At 45.1% G+C, this 12,011-nt stretch overlaps 1 protein-coding gene across 3 annotated transcripts in view; it reads right to left on the reverse strand.

Annotated features, from left to right (window-relative positions):
- LOC136568496 (ubiquitin-associated protein 1-like) overlaps nucleotides 1-12,011 on the reverse strand; it is an 83,279-nt gene that overhangs the window by 24,556 nt on the left and 46,712 nt on the right. For 2 of the 3 annotated variants that reach the window (XM_066568503.1, XM_066568502.1), the window contains exon 3: nucleotides 9,738-9,862. The exons of the other annotated variant lie outside the window; for it this stretch is intronic. In XM_066568503.1, coding sequence (XP_066424600.1) covers nucleotides 9,738-9,862 — 125 coding nt within the window. The remainder of the gene's footprint in view (nucleotides 1-9,737; nucleotides 9,863-12,011) is intronic. 3 annotated transcript variants of the gene reach the window in all.

Genomic DNA, 12,011 nt, shown 5'->3' on the forward strand with positions numbered 1-12,011 from the left:
ACAGATGTCATCAACCAGATCACAGCTATGTCTCCACCAACCAATAAGAAAGAAACACAAGCTTTCCTAGGTGCCATAGGCTTTTGGAGGATGCACATTCCTGAGTACAGTCAGATCGTGAGCCCTCTTTACCTGGTCACCCACAAGAAGAATGATTTCCACTGGGGCTCTGAGCAGCAAAAAGCTTTTGCCCAGATTAAGCAGGAGATTGCTCATACAGTAGTCCTTGGCCCAGTCAGGACAGGACCAGAGGTGAAGAGCATGCTCTACTCTGCAGCCAGGAACCATGGTTTGTCCTGGAGCCTTTAGCAGAAGGTGCCTGGGGAGACTTGAGGCCGACCACTAGGATTTTGGAGTCAAAGCTACAGAGGCTCTGAAGCCAACTACACTCCAACAGAGAAGGAAATCTTGGCTGCCTATGAAAGAGTCCAAGCCGCCTCAGAGGTGACTGGTACAGAAGCGCAGCTCCTCCTGGCACCCTGACTACCGGTGCTGGGATGGATGTTCAAAGGAAAGGTTCCTTCCACCCACCATGCCACCAGTGCTACATGGAGCAAGTGGATTGCTCTTATCACACAGTGCACCCGTATAGGTAAACTGAATCGCCCTGGGATTTTGGAAGTAATTACAAATTGGCCCAAAGGTGAAAATTTTGGTGTCATGGATGAAGAACAAGAACAAGTGACATGGGCTGAAGAAGCTCCAGCATACAACCAACTGCCACCAGAGGAAACACACTAAGCTCTTTTCACTGATGGTTCCTCTCGCATATTAGGGATGAATCGGAAGTAGAAAGGAGCCGTATGGAGCCCCACACGACAGGTCGCAGAGGCCACTGAAGGAGAAGGAGGATCAAGCCAACTTGCAGAACTCAAAGCCGTTCAACTGGCCCTGGACATTGCAGAAAGAGAGAAGTGGCCAAAGCTCTACCTCTACACTGATTCATGGATGGTAGCCAATGCTCTGTGGGGATGGCTGGAGAGGTGGAAAAAAGCTAATTTGCAGTGTAGAGGAAAACCAATTTGGGCTGCTGAAGAGTGGAAAGACATTGCTACCAGGGTAGGGAGGCTACTTGTGAAAGTCCACCACGTAGATGCTTGTGTCCCCAAGAGTAGAGCTAATGAGGAGCACCAAAACAATGAGCAGGTAGATCAGGCTGCAAAGATAGAGGTGTCAAAGATAGACTGGTAAGACAAGGGAGAGTTATTCGTAGCTCGATGGGGCCATGATGCCTCAGGCCATCAGGGTCGAGATGCCACCGAGAGGTGGGCATGAGACCGAGGGGTGGATTTAACCATGGACAGTATTTCGCAGGTTATCCACAACTGTGAGACGTGTGCTGCCATCAAACAGGCCAAATGAGTGAAGCCCTTATGATATGGTGGGCGGTGGTCCAAGTACAAGTATGGGGAGGCCTGGCAGATTGACTACATCACACTGCCTCAGACACGCCAAGGCAAGCACTATGTGCTCACAATGGTAGAAGCCACCACAGGATGGTTGGAAACCTACCCTGTGTCTCACACTACTGCCCATAACACCATCCTGGGCCTTGAAAAACAGGTCCTTTGGAGGCATGGTACCCCTGAGAAGATTGAATCAGACTACAGGACTCATTTCAAGAACAGCCTTATCAACACCTGGGCTAGGGAACATGGCATTGAGTGGGTGTACCATATCCCCTACCATGCACCAGCTGCAGGCAAAGTGGAGAGGTACAATGGATTGTTAAAAACCCAGTTGAAAGCCTTGGGTGGGGGATCTTTCAAAATTTGGGAGCAGCATTTAGCGAAGGCCACCTGGTTAGTAAACACCTGAGGTTCCACCAACCGAGCAGGTCCTGCCCAGTCTGAGTCCCTGAATATAGTAGACGGAGATCAAGTCCCAGTGGTACATGTCAGAGGTTTGTTAGGGAAGACTGTGTGGGTCAATTCTGCCTTGAGTACAGACAAACCCATTTGTGGTGTTGTCTTTGCTCAGGGACCAGGTTGCCCAGGGTGGATAATGCAGAGAGATGGAACAACACGATGTGTAGCTCATGGAAATCTGATTGTGTGGTGAGAATGATATGCAAATATCACTGTTTGTTGGATGTTACTGCCATTGCCTCTGCATTAAACCACACAGAAATGAAATAGAAGGAAATGTCTAGGTGTTGAAGGTCTGAGCAAGTGAAAAATGGAGTTTTGAATGAGTAAAATGAAAGTGGGGAATCCTGCAGCTTTGTAGTCTGGGGCCTGGATTCAGTGGTCCAGAGTGGAGACGTGACAGGGGCACAATGGGTATTTCTTGTAATTTTTTGGGTGGAACATTAGAAGTTTTTACATGAATAAAATGCATGATGTTTGGTAGTAAGTTGACGATATGGGGATAAGGGGTGGAATGTCCTAGGGTGACGTTATGATGCTTGCATCCCCAATCGTGTGTTCTGTTTATGCTGGATGTTGTATTCTGTGCCTTCAAGACTGGCTCTGAGAGCAAAGGCCGGGAGAAGAAGCAGCACAGAGTTTTGTTATCAGCCTGCTCTCACTCCTCCACTGTGGTGTCTGGGCATGGATGGGGCAGAACACGGCACTCCATTGGTGTTTAGTTAGTTTAACTAGCTGAGGCACAGAAGTTCCCTGGACTGTTTTTCTTTCCCTTTTTTTGGAACTGTTCAAACCTGCTCCGGACTGAGACCCGGGGAAACACCGAGAGCTCGCACTTTGTAGCCTACCAGGGCCTACTCTGGTCAGCAGCCTTTCCCAGTGCCGGAGGGACTGATAAGAGAGTGACCACCCACCGGAGAGATTTTCTGAATTTGTCATCTCTTCAGAGCAGCGAATGAGTTTTGTCATCTGGTATTGTTCATTTTTTTTTGTGTTGGGGAGTGCTTTGCCTGTTAAATAAACAGGGTTTTTTTCCACTTCTCTCTGAGGAAATCCTTCCTGAACCGGTTGGGGGGGAGGGGTCGTGTGGGTTTGTTTTCTTGGGGGGGCCCCTTTTGGAGGTTTTCTCCCAAATTTGCCCTAAACCAGGACACATACCAGAGTGCAGCCCATGACTGCTTCGTCTTTACCGTGCGTGAGTCTTTGTTCTTAAGTCCAGAAGGTGACCTGGGACCTTAGTAACACCCGATCTGACTGGAAAGGACCCTCACCATATATTCAGGTGCCTCAGGGGAGAACCTGGGACCCTGATCCCCTCCCCCTTCCCTGAGGGTATGTTACCCAGCTGCGTGCGGCAGCTGATATGGACAAGCCCAGATGCAGCTGCCAAGCCCCACTGCTTTATGCCACCGCCAAGTCCCGCTGCTTTCTGCCGTTGCCTCAGAATTTTCCAGTACACTCTAACCCAGCACCCCATGTCCACCTGACCGCCATGGCTCCTGCTAAGGCTGTGGAGTTTTCTATTATATTTTGTTTGCCACCCTGGGGCGTGCCTTCTTCTGCTGTTCTAGCCGCTGCTCCGAGGTTCCTGCTACAGTTCCTTTCTCTACCTGGAGGGGCACCAGGCCTGTGGTGAGTTTGTAAAGGAAACCCCTTTTCTATCTCTCCCGCCTGTGCGTCCTCCACTGCCCACATGGAGAGAGGCAGCTGAGCTCGTGCCACAGCGACCCCTGGAGCTGCGGGGAAATCATCGCACCTGTCCTGCCCTGCTCAGCTGGGAGCCACCAGCACCCCTGCTGGCTGTGACCATAAATGCACTGAAGGGGAAGTGCCTGCAGCCAAGATAAGGCTGTTACTGGAATTCTGTTTTTGTTTGTTATTGCTGCCGTTGTGGTCGTTTGTTGTCCTTATTATACAGATATATATAGAGTCCAGGAAGTTTTTAGAGTGCGTGGAGGACAACTTTTTGTCACAGCTGGTGAGTGAGCCCACCAGGGGAGGGACTATGTTAGACCTGTTGTTTGCAAATAGAGATGGACTGGTGGGAGATATGGCGGTTGGAAGCTGCTTCGGGCAGAGTGACCATATAGAGTTGTCGATATTTGATGAAATCAGGATGAACGTTAATAAGACTTTTACATTAGACTTCCAGAGGGCAGACTTTGGCCTACTTAGGAGACATATTCAGAGGGTTCCTTGGGAAGTAATCCTTAAAAACAAAGGAGTCCAGTAAAGGTGGGCGTGCTTCAAATCAGAGATGTTGAGGGCACAGGAACAGACTGTCCCTGTATGCCAAAAGATGAGTCGATGGGGCCAACATCCCGTCTGGATGGGCAATGAGGTTTTGAAGGAACTTAAGAATAAAAAGTGGATGTATCATCTTTGGAAGGAGGGTCAGGTCTCCCAGGAAGTATTTAAGGGGGTTGCTAGAGCATGTAGAAAAAAACCAGGGAGGCCAAAGCTCAGTTCAAACTTAATTTGGCAAATTGGTAAAGGATAATAAAAAATGCTTTTACAAATATATTATTGGTAAAAAGAAGGGTAAGACCAACCTTTGTTCTCTACTGGATGAGGGAGGGAACTTGGTAACTGCAGATGCGGAGAAGGCAGAAGTGCTTAACGCCTTCTTTGCCTCAGTCTTTAGTGGGAAGACGGCTTGTCCCCAGGACAACTGTCCTCTTGGGTTGGTTGATGGTGCCAGGGAACAGAATGGTCCCCCCATTATCTAGGAGGAGGCAGTTAGAGAACTGCTGAGCCGCTTGGATGTTCATAAATCTATGGGACCAGATGGGATCCATCCCAGGGTGATGAAGGAGTTGGCAGATGAGGTTGCAAAGCTGCTCTCCATCATTTACCAACAGTCCTGGCTCAGTGGTGAGGTTCCAGATGACTGGAAGCTGGCCAATGTGACACCCATTCACAAAAAGGGTGGGAAGGAGGATCCTGGTAATTATAGGCCAGTTAGCCTGACCTCAGTACCCAGTAAGGTAATGGAACAGTTTATATTGAGTGTCATCACGCAGCACTTACAGGATGGCCAGGGTATCAGACCCAGCCAGCATGGGTTTAGGAGGGGTAGGTCATGTTTGACCAACCTGGTCTCCTTTTATGACCAGGTGACCCACCTGGTGGATGCAGGAAAGGCTGTGGGTGTTGTCTATTTGGACTTCAGCAAGGCCTTTGACATGGTCTCCCACAGCATTCTCCTGGAAAAGCTGGCAGCCCACAGCTTGGACAGAAGCACTGTTTGCTGGGTTAAGAACTGTCTGGATGGCTGGGCCCAGAGAGTGATGGTGAACAGTGCTGCATCCAGCTGGTGGCCAGTCACCAGTGGTGTCCATCAGGGGTCTGTGCTGGGGCCAGTTCTGTTTAATATTTTTATTGATGACATAGATGAGGGCATTGAGTCTTTCATTAGTAAATTTGCAGACAACACTAAGCTGGGAGCATGTGTCAATCTGTTGGAAGGTAGGAGGGCTCTGCAGAGAGATCTGGAATGGTTCTATGGATGGATGGATGGAATCCAATAAGATGACATTTAATAAGTCCAAGTGGTGAGTCCTGCATTTTGGCCACAATAACCCCCTGCAGTGTTATAGGCTGGGGACGGTGTGGCTGGACAGTGCCCAGGCAGAAAGGGACCTGGGGGTACTGGTTGACAGCATTGTGCCCTGGTGGCCAAGAAGGCCAATGGCATCCTGGCCTGTATCAGGAATAGTGTGGCCAGCAGGAGCAGGGAGGTCATTCTCCCCCTGTACTTGGCACTGGTGAGGCCACACCTTGAGTATTGCATCCAGTTCTGGGCCCCTCAGTTTCGGAAGGATTTTGAGATGCTTGAGCACAACCAGAGGAGGGCTATGAGGTTGGTGAGGGGCTTGGAACAGAAGCCCTATGAGGAACGACTGAGGGAGCTGAGGTTGTTTAGCCTGGAGAAAAGGAGACTCAGAGGTGACCTTATCACTCTCTACAACTTCCTGAAGGGTGGTTGTAGTCAGGTGGGGGTCGGTCTCTTTCTCCAGGCTGCAACTGACAGAATGAGAGGACACAGTCTCAAGCTGTGCCAAGGGAAATTTAGGTTGGATATTAGGAAAAAGTTTTTTACAGAAAGGGTGATAAAGTACTGGAATGGTCTGCTCGGGGAGGTGGTGGAGTCACTATCCCTGGAAGTGTTTAAAAAAAGACTGGATGTGGCACTCGGTGCCATGGTTTATTTGAGGCGTTTGGGTGGGTTGGACTTGATGATCTTGAAGGTCTCTTCCAACCTAGTGATTCTGTGTGTGATTCTGTGTATGATATATTAGTAAAGAACGGTATTCCTTTTCCCATATTTTTGTCTGAAAGTCCCTTAATTTCAAAGTTATAATAATTTGGGGGGGGGGATGGGGTGGGTCACATTTTCCTTTCTAAGGGAGGTTCCTCCCTTCCTTGGCAGTTACCTGTCCTTTAAACCAGGACATCATCCCAAGATCATTTTATCAGTTTCACAGCTCTCCCACCCTCTCCCCCCAAGAGTACAGATGTAGCAAGCCTACTAGATAGCCATACCCAGATTTAGCATCACTAAACTACCTCCTGTCCACAAGTTCCACAAGTCATTCAAGAGTACAGCAGAGTATTTTTTTTTTTCATCCAAAGGCCAATATGCCAATACAGTATTACTCAGTTCTCCCTAATATATTTCTTAGGGACTTCATATTATAGTTTTATACTCACTAGTTTAAGAGGTATTGGTATTAGTTCAGTGCCAGTGGCTCACCAGCAAAGGGCATATACTGGCTACACCGATGATGACAACGAACTGCAGTAGCAAATTTTGATGCAGTTACTGGCATGACAAGATCTCACAAGCTTTTCCCATTTAACATCAACTCCTTCAGGGCCAAGTTAGCACAGGAAGGCATTTATAAGCTATTCACTATCAGTTTACTGGTTATAGTAGTGGCCTGGTTGAAAGGACAACATTCTGAACAGACTAAATTTACTTAAAGCTTTAATATCTTAGTAAGAATGAACAACCTCAAATGCTCTTTAGATAACAAAAAAATGTTCAGAAAACACAGCCTACAAGTTAAGTCCAAGATATAACCCATGACTCACAAGAAGTTATAAGATACTCTTGCCAGGATAATGGCACATAACTGGAGTGCTCTTGCCATGGGAATGCTAGGTCATATAAATTCCTGTCTCTAAAGAGCAACAAACCAGCAAGGCTTGCTAGGCTTCTACTAAGTTTTTCTGGGACTTGCTATGTGTTGCACCACATCTTATCCTATAGCAGGCTCCAGTGAGATCCTGGAGACCTGTTGTCTTAACTGCATAACAGTTTTCCATTCCCTTAGCTCTAAGACTCCAAGAGACGTGATACATAATTTATCAGCAAGGCAACTTTGAAAAACAAATCACTGGCAGAAGTACCGAGGACTACTCATTATACATTCTTTGCTATCTGAGCAGAGCTATCAGGGTTTTGTGTGGGTGTGTGTGTGGGTATGACTATATACATGGACCAAAACTGACCATTTTTTTTATATATTAAAAAAGGGGGTATTTATAGAAAAATATATAGTTTTGTGCAATTTTGCTTCCTTGCACTTTTATTTTTTTAACAGCTCTCACTACAGCTGTAAAAAATGTCAAATTGCACTGCAATATGCGTATTCTACATAGTTGCATCCTATTATGCAGGATACTTCAGTCCAATTGGACATATTATACTTGAGCCTCAGCATGGCAGGAAAATAGAAACATAGCACAATGAAGCTAGCAATATGACACTAGTTGCCTTTAGCTCTTCCACACCACTTTAACTGGGTGGAAATATGTATATTAAGATAATCAGGTACTCATTTAATGGTTATAATGAAAAAGCCATGATGTAGGGTAATTGAGATAGCTCTCCAGTGGATGAGTTGCAGGGCAGAAAAAAAATTAAAAAAAGAAAAAAAGGGAAGAAAAAAAGCAGAACTATCTGTCACAACTGAAATGAAAACAAACATCAGTTTGGACTGCCAAGGAAAATCATGGATCCAAAATGAGAAAATATAGTTCAATTAGACTTCTTGTATCATAACCTGCATTTGGAGATTAGATTTTCAACATTTACTTTAAAGCCATTGATTTTATGCTACTATGAGTTTATAGTAAGAAAGACCTGCTTCTCAAAGACCTGGAAGCCATCTGTGTACCATGCTGTAACCTGTTTACCCTACAGCTGGAAAAGAATTCCCACTCAGAACTCCACAGAAAACAAGAACTGAAAATTTATTTCTTCATCCTACAATTGTGAGAACACATAAATTATGGTTATATAAAGGCTTGTTACCCTCAAACAAGATTCTGTAAATATACCATAGCATGGGTGTATCAGTTCTTAGCCTTTGCCTCTTAAAAATGCTATTCAGATTTAGTCGGGGCAACATTTAGACCTGTTAGGGGTTAGGCCTTTTTTTTTTCCTTTTCTTTCTCTCAGGAAATTTTCTTCCCATTTGTTGCCCCAGAGATGATGAATGAATGGTATTTAAGAGACAAAAGGCCTAGCTGGACATCTTGGAATAACATTGAAATGGTCCTGGGGGAGGAGAGAGGAAGGGGTGCAGTTGTTGCAGTCTCTTAGCTGGGGAGTGACCGCTCTGACTGGGGAGTTTCTCTTGGGAAGAGCAGAGATACTGCAAGAGGTCGGGGGGGGGGGGGGGGGGGGGGGATGTGCTAACCGAAATTTGGCTGGGGGTCAGAGGCTGGGCTCAGCCCCTGCTCTCTTGGCAATCAGAAGGGAGAGCATGTGGTGTGGGGAGTGGGCATCTCTCTTTCCCTAGATGGGGCTGCGTTGTGGTTTGCTGCCGGAGTCTGGGGGGGTTTTTTTGCTGTTGGTAATGGCTGCTGACATCAACTGCTGCCTGATCAGACCTGCCTGCCCCCCGCTGCTCTGGGATTTTTGCTACACTTGAGCTCGACCTCCCCCCCACAAATCCACCCAGCCCTCACTGTTTCTGCCACCGTGACAGGGTTATTGCTACACTTTGATTTGCTGCCCCAGGTCTGCTTGCCTCTGCTATTCCAGCCCGCTGCTCTGAGGCTAGTACTCCAGTTCAGCTCACCACCCAGAGGGGTACTGAGACTGGCTGCTCCCTGTGAGTTTTGCAATGAGAGCCATCTCCTGTCTACCCCCTTGCCCAAGCTGCCATTGCCATGAGGATGCTGCGCTTGCGCCACAGCACCCCCTGCAGCCGCGGGGGGAATCATTGCACCTGTCCTGCCTCATCAGGACTCGGTAGCGTTCCCTGCTGGCTGCAAGAAAGTCACTGAAACCGTCACTTCGCCAGGGCCCACCAGCACTCCTACTGGTTGTGGTCGTAACTATAGAAAAGAGGAAATTGCTTGATGGGTGAGGGAAGGCTGTTATTTGGTTTCTGGTTTTGTTTGTTGTTGCTGCAGTTGTTTATCTTGTTAATATATTCTAGTAAAGAAATGTTATTCCTTTTCACATATCCTTGCCTGAAAGTGATGTAATTTTAAAGTTATAATAATTTGGAGGGAAGGGAGTAATATTTTCCATTTCAGGAAGGTTCCCACCTTCCTTGGCAAACACCTGTCTTTTAAACCAGGACTCCACAACAAAAACGCTGTACTTTTTTGAAGTAGATACACTAAAATAAATGTTATTAGGTTCTTTTAAAAGTAGAAGCTTTTTGCACAGCCTATCATACTTTAATTTTTCTATACATTCTAACAGATCTTCTGCAACTACTGCCTGGCATACAAAATGACACTACAGGACCGTCAAGACTAGCATTTGAACACGTGTAAACTGTGACTACTTGCAGTTTACAGCACCAGGGGGAAGAGAGCAGAAAGGCAGAACACATCACTTACCTGGGCTTCTCTGACAAGCTGAGAAGAATCAGGCAGGCTGAAACCAATGGGTAATCCAACCTTTGCTGGGGTTTTGAATTTGTCTCCTATCTTAAATGGGACATCATCAAGATAACTGAAAGGACCTAAGATCAAAAGTAGAAATTGTATAAAAAAACCTTACAAGCTTAATGCATTCAATTAAGACTCACATTTCTGTATTTGGGAGCTATTTATCTCTGATGCCCAAACTATACCAGGTGACTCAATAAAAAGGAAGTTGCTTGATCACACATTGAATCTGTTTGGATTTCATTGCCTCAGTTTTGGTTTTTTGGTGGTGTTTTGTTTTGTTTTTTTTTAATGTTTTAGCTCGTAACTACTAAAGAAAACCCCAAACACACAACAATCCAACAACTGAATAGATTTTGAAGTCAATACACCCAATGTTTTAGCTCTCCTTGTGACAAGACTATCGCTACACAATTGGAAGTTGAAGCTCTCCCCTGAACATTGTATTGTTATGTCTCTAAAAAGATCCATCTTTTTTATCATATTCAAAACAGATTTTAAAATAGCTCAGCTTTAGAGCAGTTAAGCTAAAGTTAAATCCAGGTATTAGCATACAAGTGGGAAGCCACAATTATACACTAGTGGTCACAAGGGCAAAGTGGCCTAAAGTCTAGACACTCCACTTGAACCAAAACAGTGAAATAGCTCAAGATTATTTAGCATAGCAAGTCTGATTTCTGAAACAAGGCACTATAACTTAATTAGCTGTCTGATTTGTGATCACTCCAATGAGAAGCCTCAGACTTATTTTGTGGTCCTCCATCTGTTCTTTATATTTGTCACTCAGGTGGTATTTATAAAAGTATTTTAGGATTAAACTCTTTCTTCAGGCATCCTGCAAACTCATAAGGCAGAATTACTTAAAGCTCAACCACCTCCAAGCAGCCAGACTACAGGTTTGCTTTCCTTGAGCTGCCGTGAAGAAGTATTAGAAAACACACAATATAAATTGCACTCACTTTCTTGGATCTCCAGTCTAAGTTTTTGGAATTACAAGTAAGGTTTCCAGCTGTGTATAACAATCTGAAGCATTCCTCTAACACTCATTTGTAACTTTTCTTTGAGTGATGCAGATCCAAAGAGACATGAGTGGCATCACTAAGATGGTGTTCAGTGACTAACCTCTTGTTCAGTGAGCTGTGACTCACCATTTTTATCTGACTGTAGCAAGGCATCTCACTATCCACATGAGCTTATCTATTGATTGTTAACCAGGCAGATAACTCGAACAGGACAAGCTGTCTTGTAGTGAGTTATTTTGGCACCATGGGGTTAACACTGGTCTGGCATCTCCCAACTGCCGATAAGCATCTTACTTTTGAAGTGAGATTTGACAAGATAAGTTGAATTTCTGGCTGACAGACACTTGTAGAAGGGGCTAACAGCGGGCCTGTTAGCTAAAGGAGCGAGAAGAAGCTGAGAAGTAAGAAGAAACTGATAAGGAGCTCTCTCCAAGGCTGTAACCAAGGAGACAGAGAGAAGAAAGATAGAACTTTGCAGCTGGATGAAGCATTTTTAGAAAGTTAGTTAAGTCACTATAACTTCTCACCAATAGTATTATGTTGATTTATTGTGGCCAATAGTAAAGATAGAAGAAGCATAAACAATTGGAAAGTGTATAAAAATCAGCCATGTTCAATAATAAAGTGTTGCCAACTGAGACTGCTTGTGGTCTCTGCTTTATGTCGTGACCGCCTCGACAGCGACAGACACTCGCTTTACAACTGTAAAAGCCACACCAAACTTCAACAAAGCAGAAATGTTCTATACATTTTCCTGGAAATGGATGGAGTTTCTCCCATGAGTGGGGACACCTATTTCATGGTTACTTTCCAAGGGATCAAGTGAAGGAATCTGTTTACATTATTGTCATTTCAGTGGTAAGTTATGTTCAACTCCTAATCCATACTATTTATTTTGCTAGCTTTAATATAGGTACTTTGATATAGTGCACTATTTTATGTTATACTATAATCTACTAGTAGTTCTTTTAGTTTTATACTGTGCAGTAATTCTGATTAAGATCTTTCATCAGTTATCTTTTGTCTGTTCATTTGTCTTAATAATTAATAATTTTTATACAAATATATCTGATTTGCCATCATTAGAACTAGCAGGAAAAAGTTGCAAAACCCAAACTGTTGATAGTCTGAGGCCAAGATGCCATGCTCAGGCTCCTCTGTCTAAGGAGTTTTGAAAGCAAGGGGGGTCTTCTTGGCACGT

The sequence above is a fragment of the Molothrus aeneus genome, chromosome W (genome assembly GCF_037042795.1).
Source record: "Molothrus aeneus isolate 106 chromosome W, BPBGC_Maene_1.0, whole genome shotgun sequence".
NCBI lineage: Eukaryota > Metazoa > Chordata > Aves > Passeriformes > Icteridae > Molothrus > Molothrus aeneus.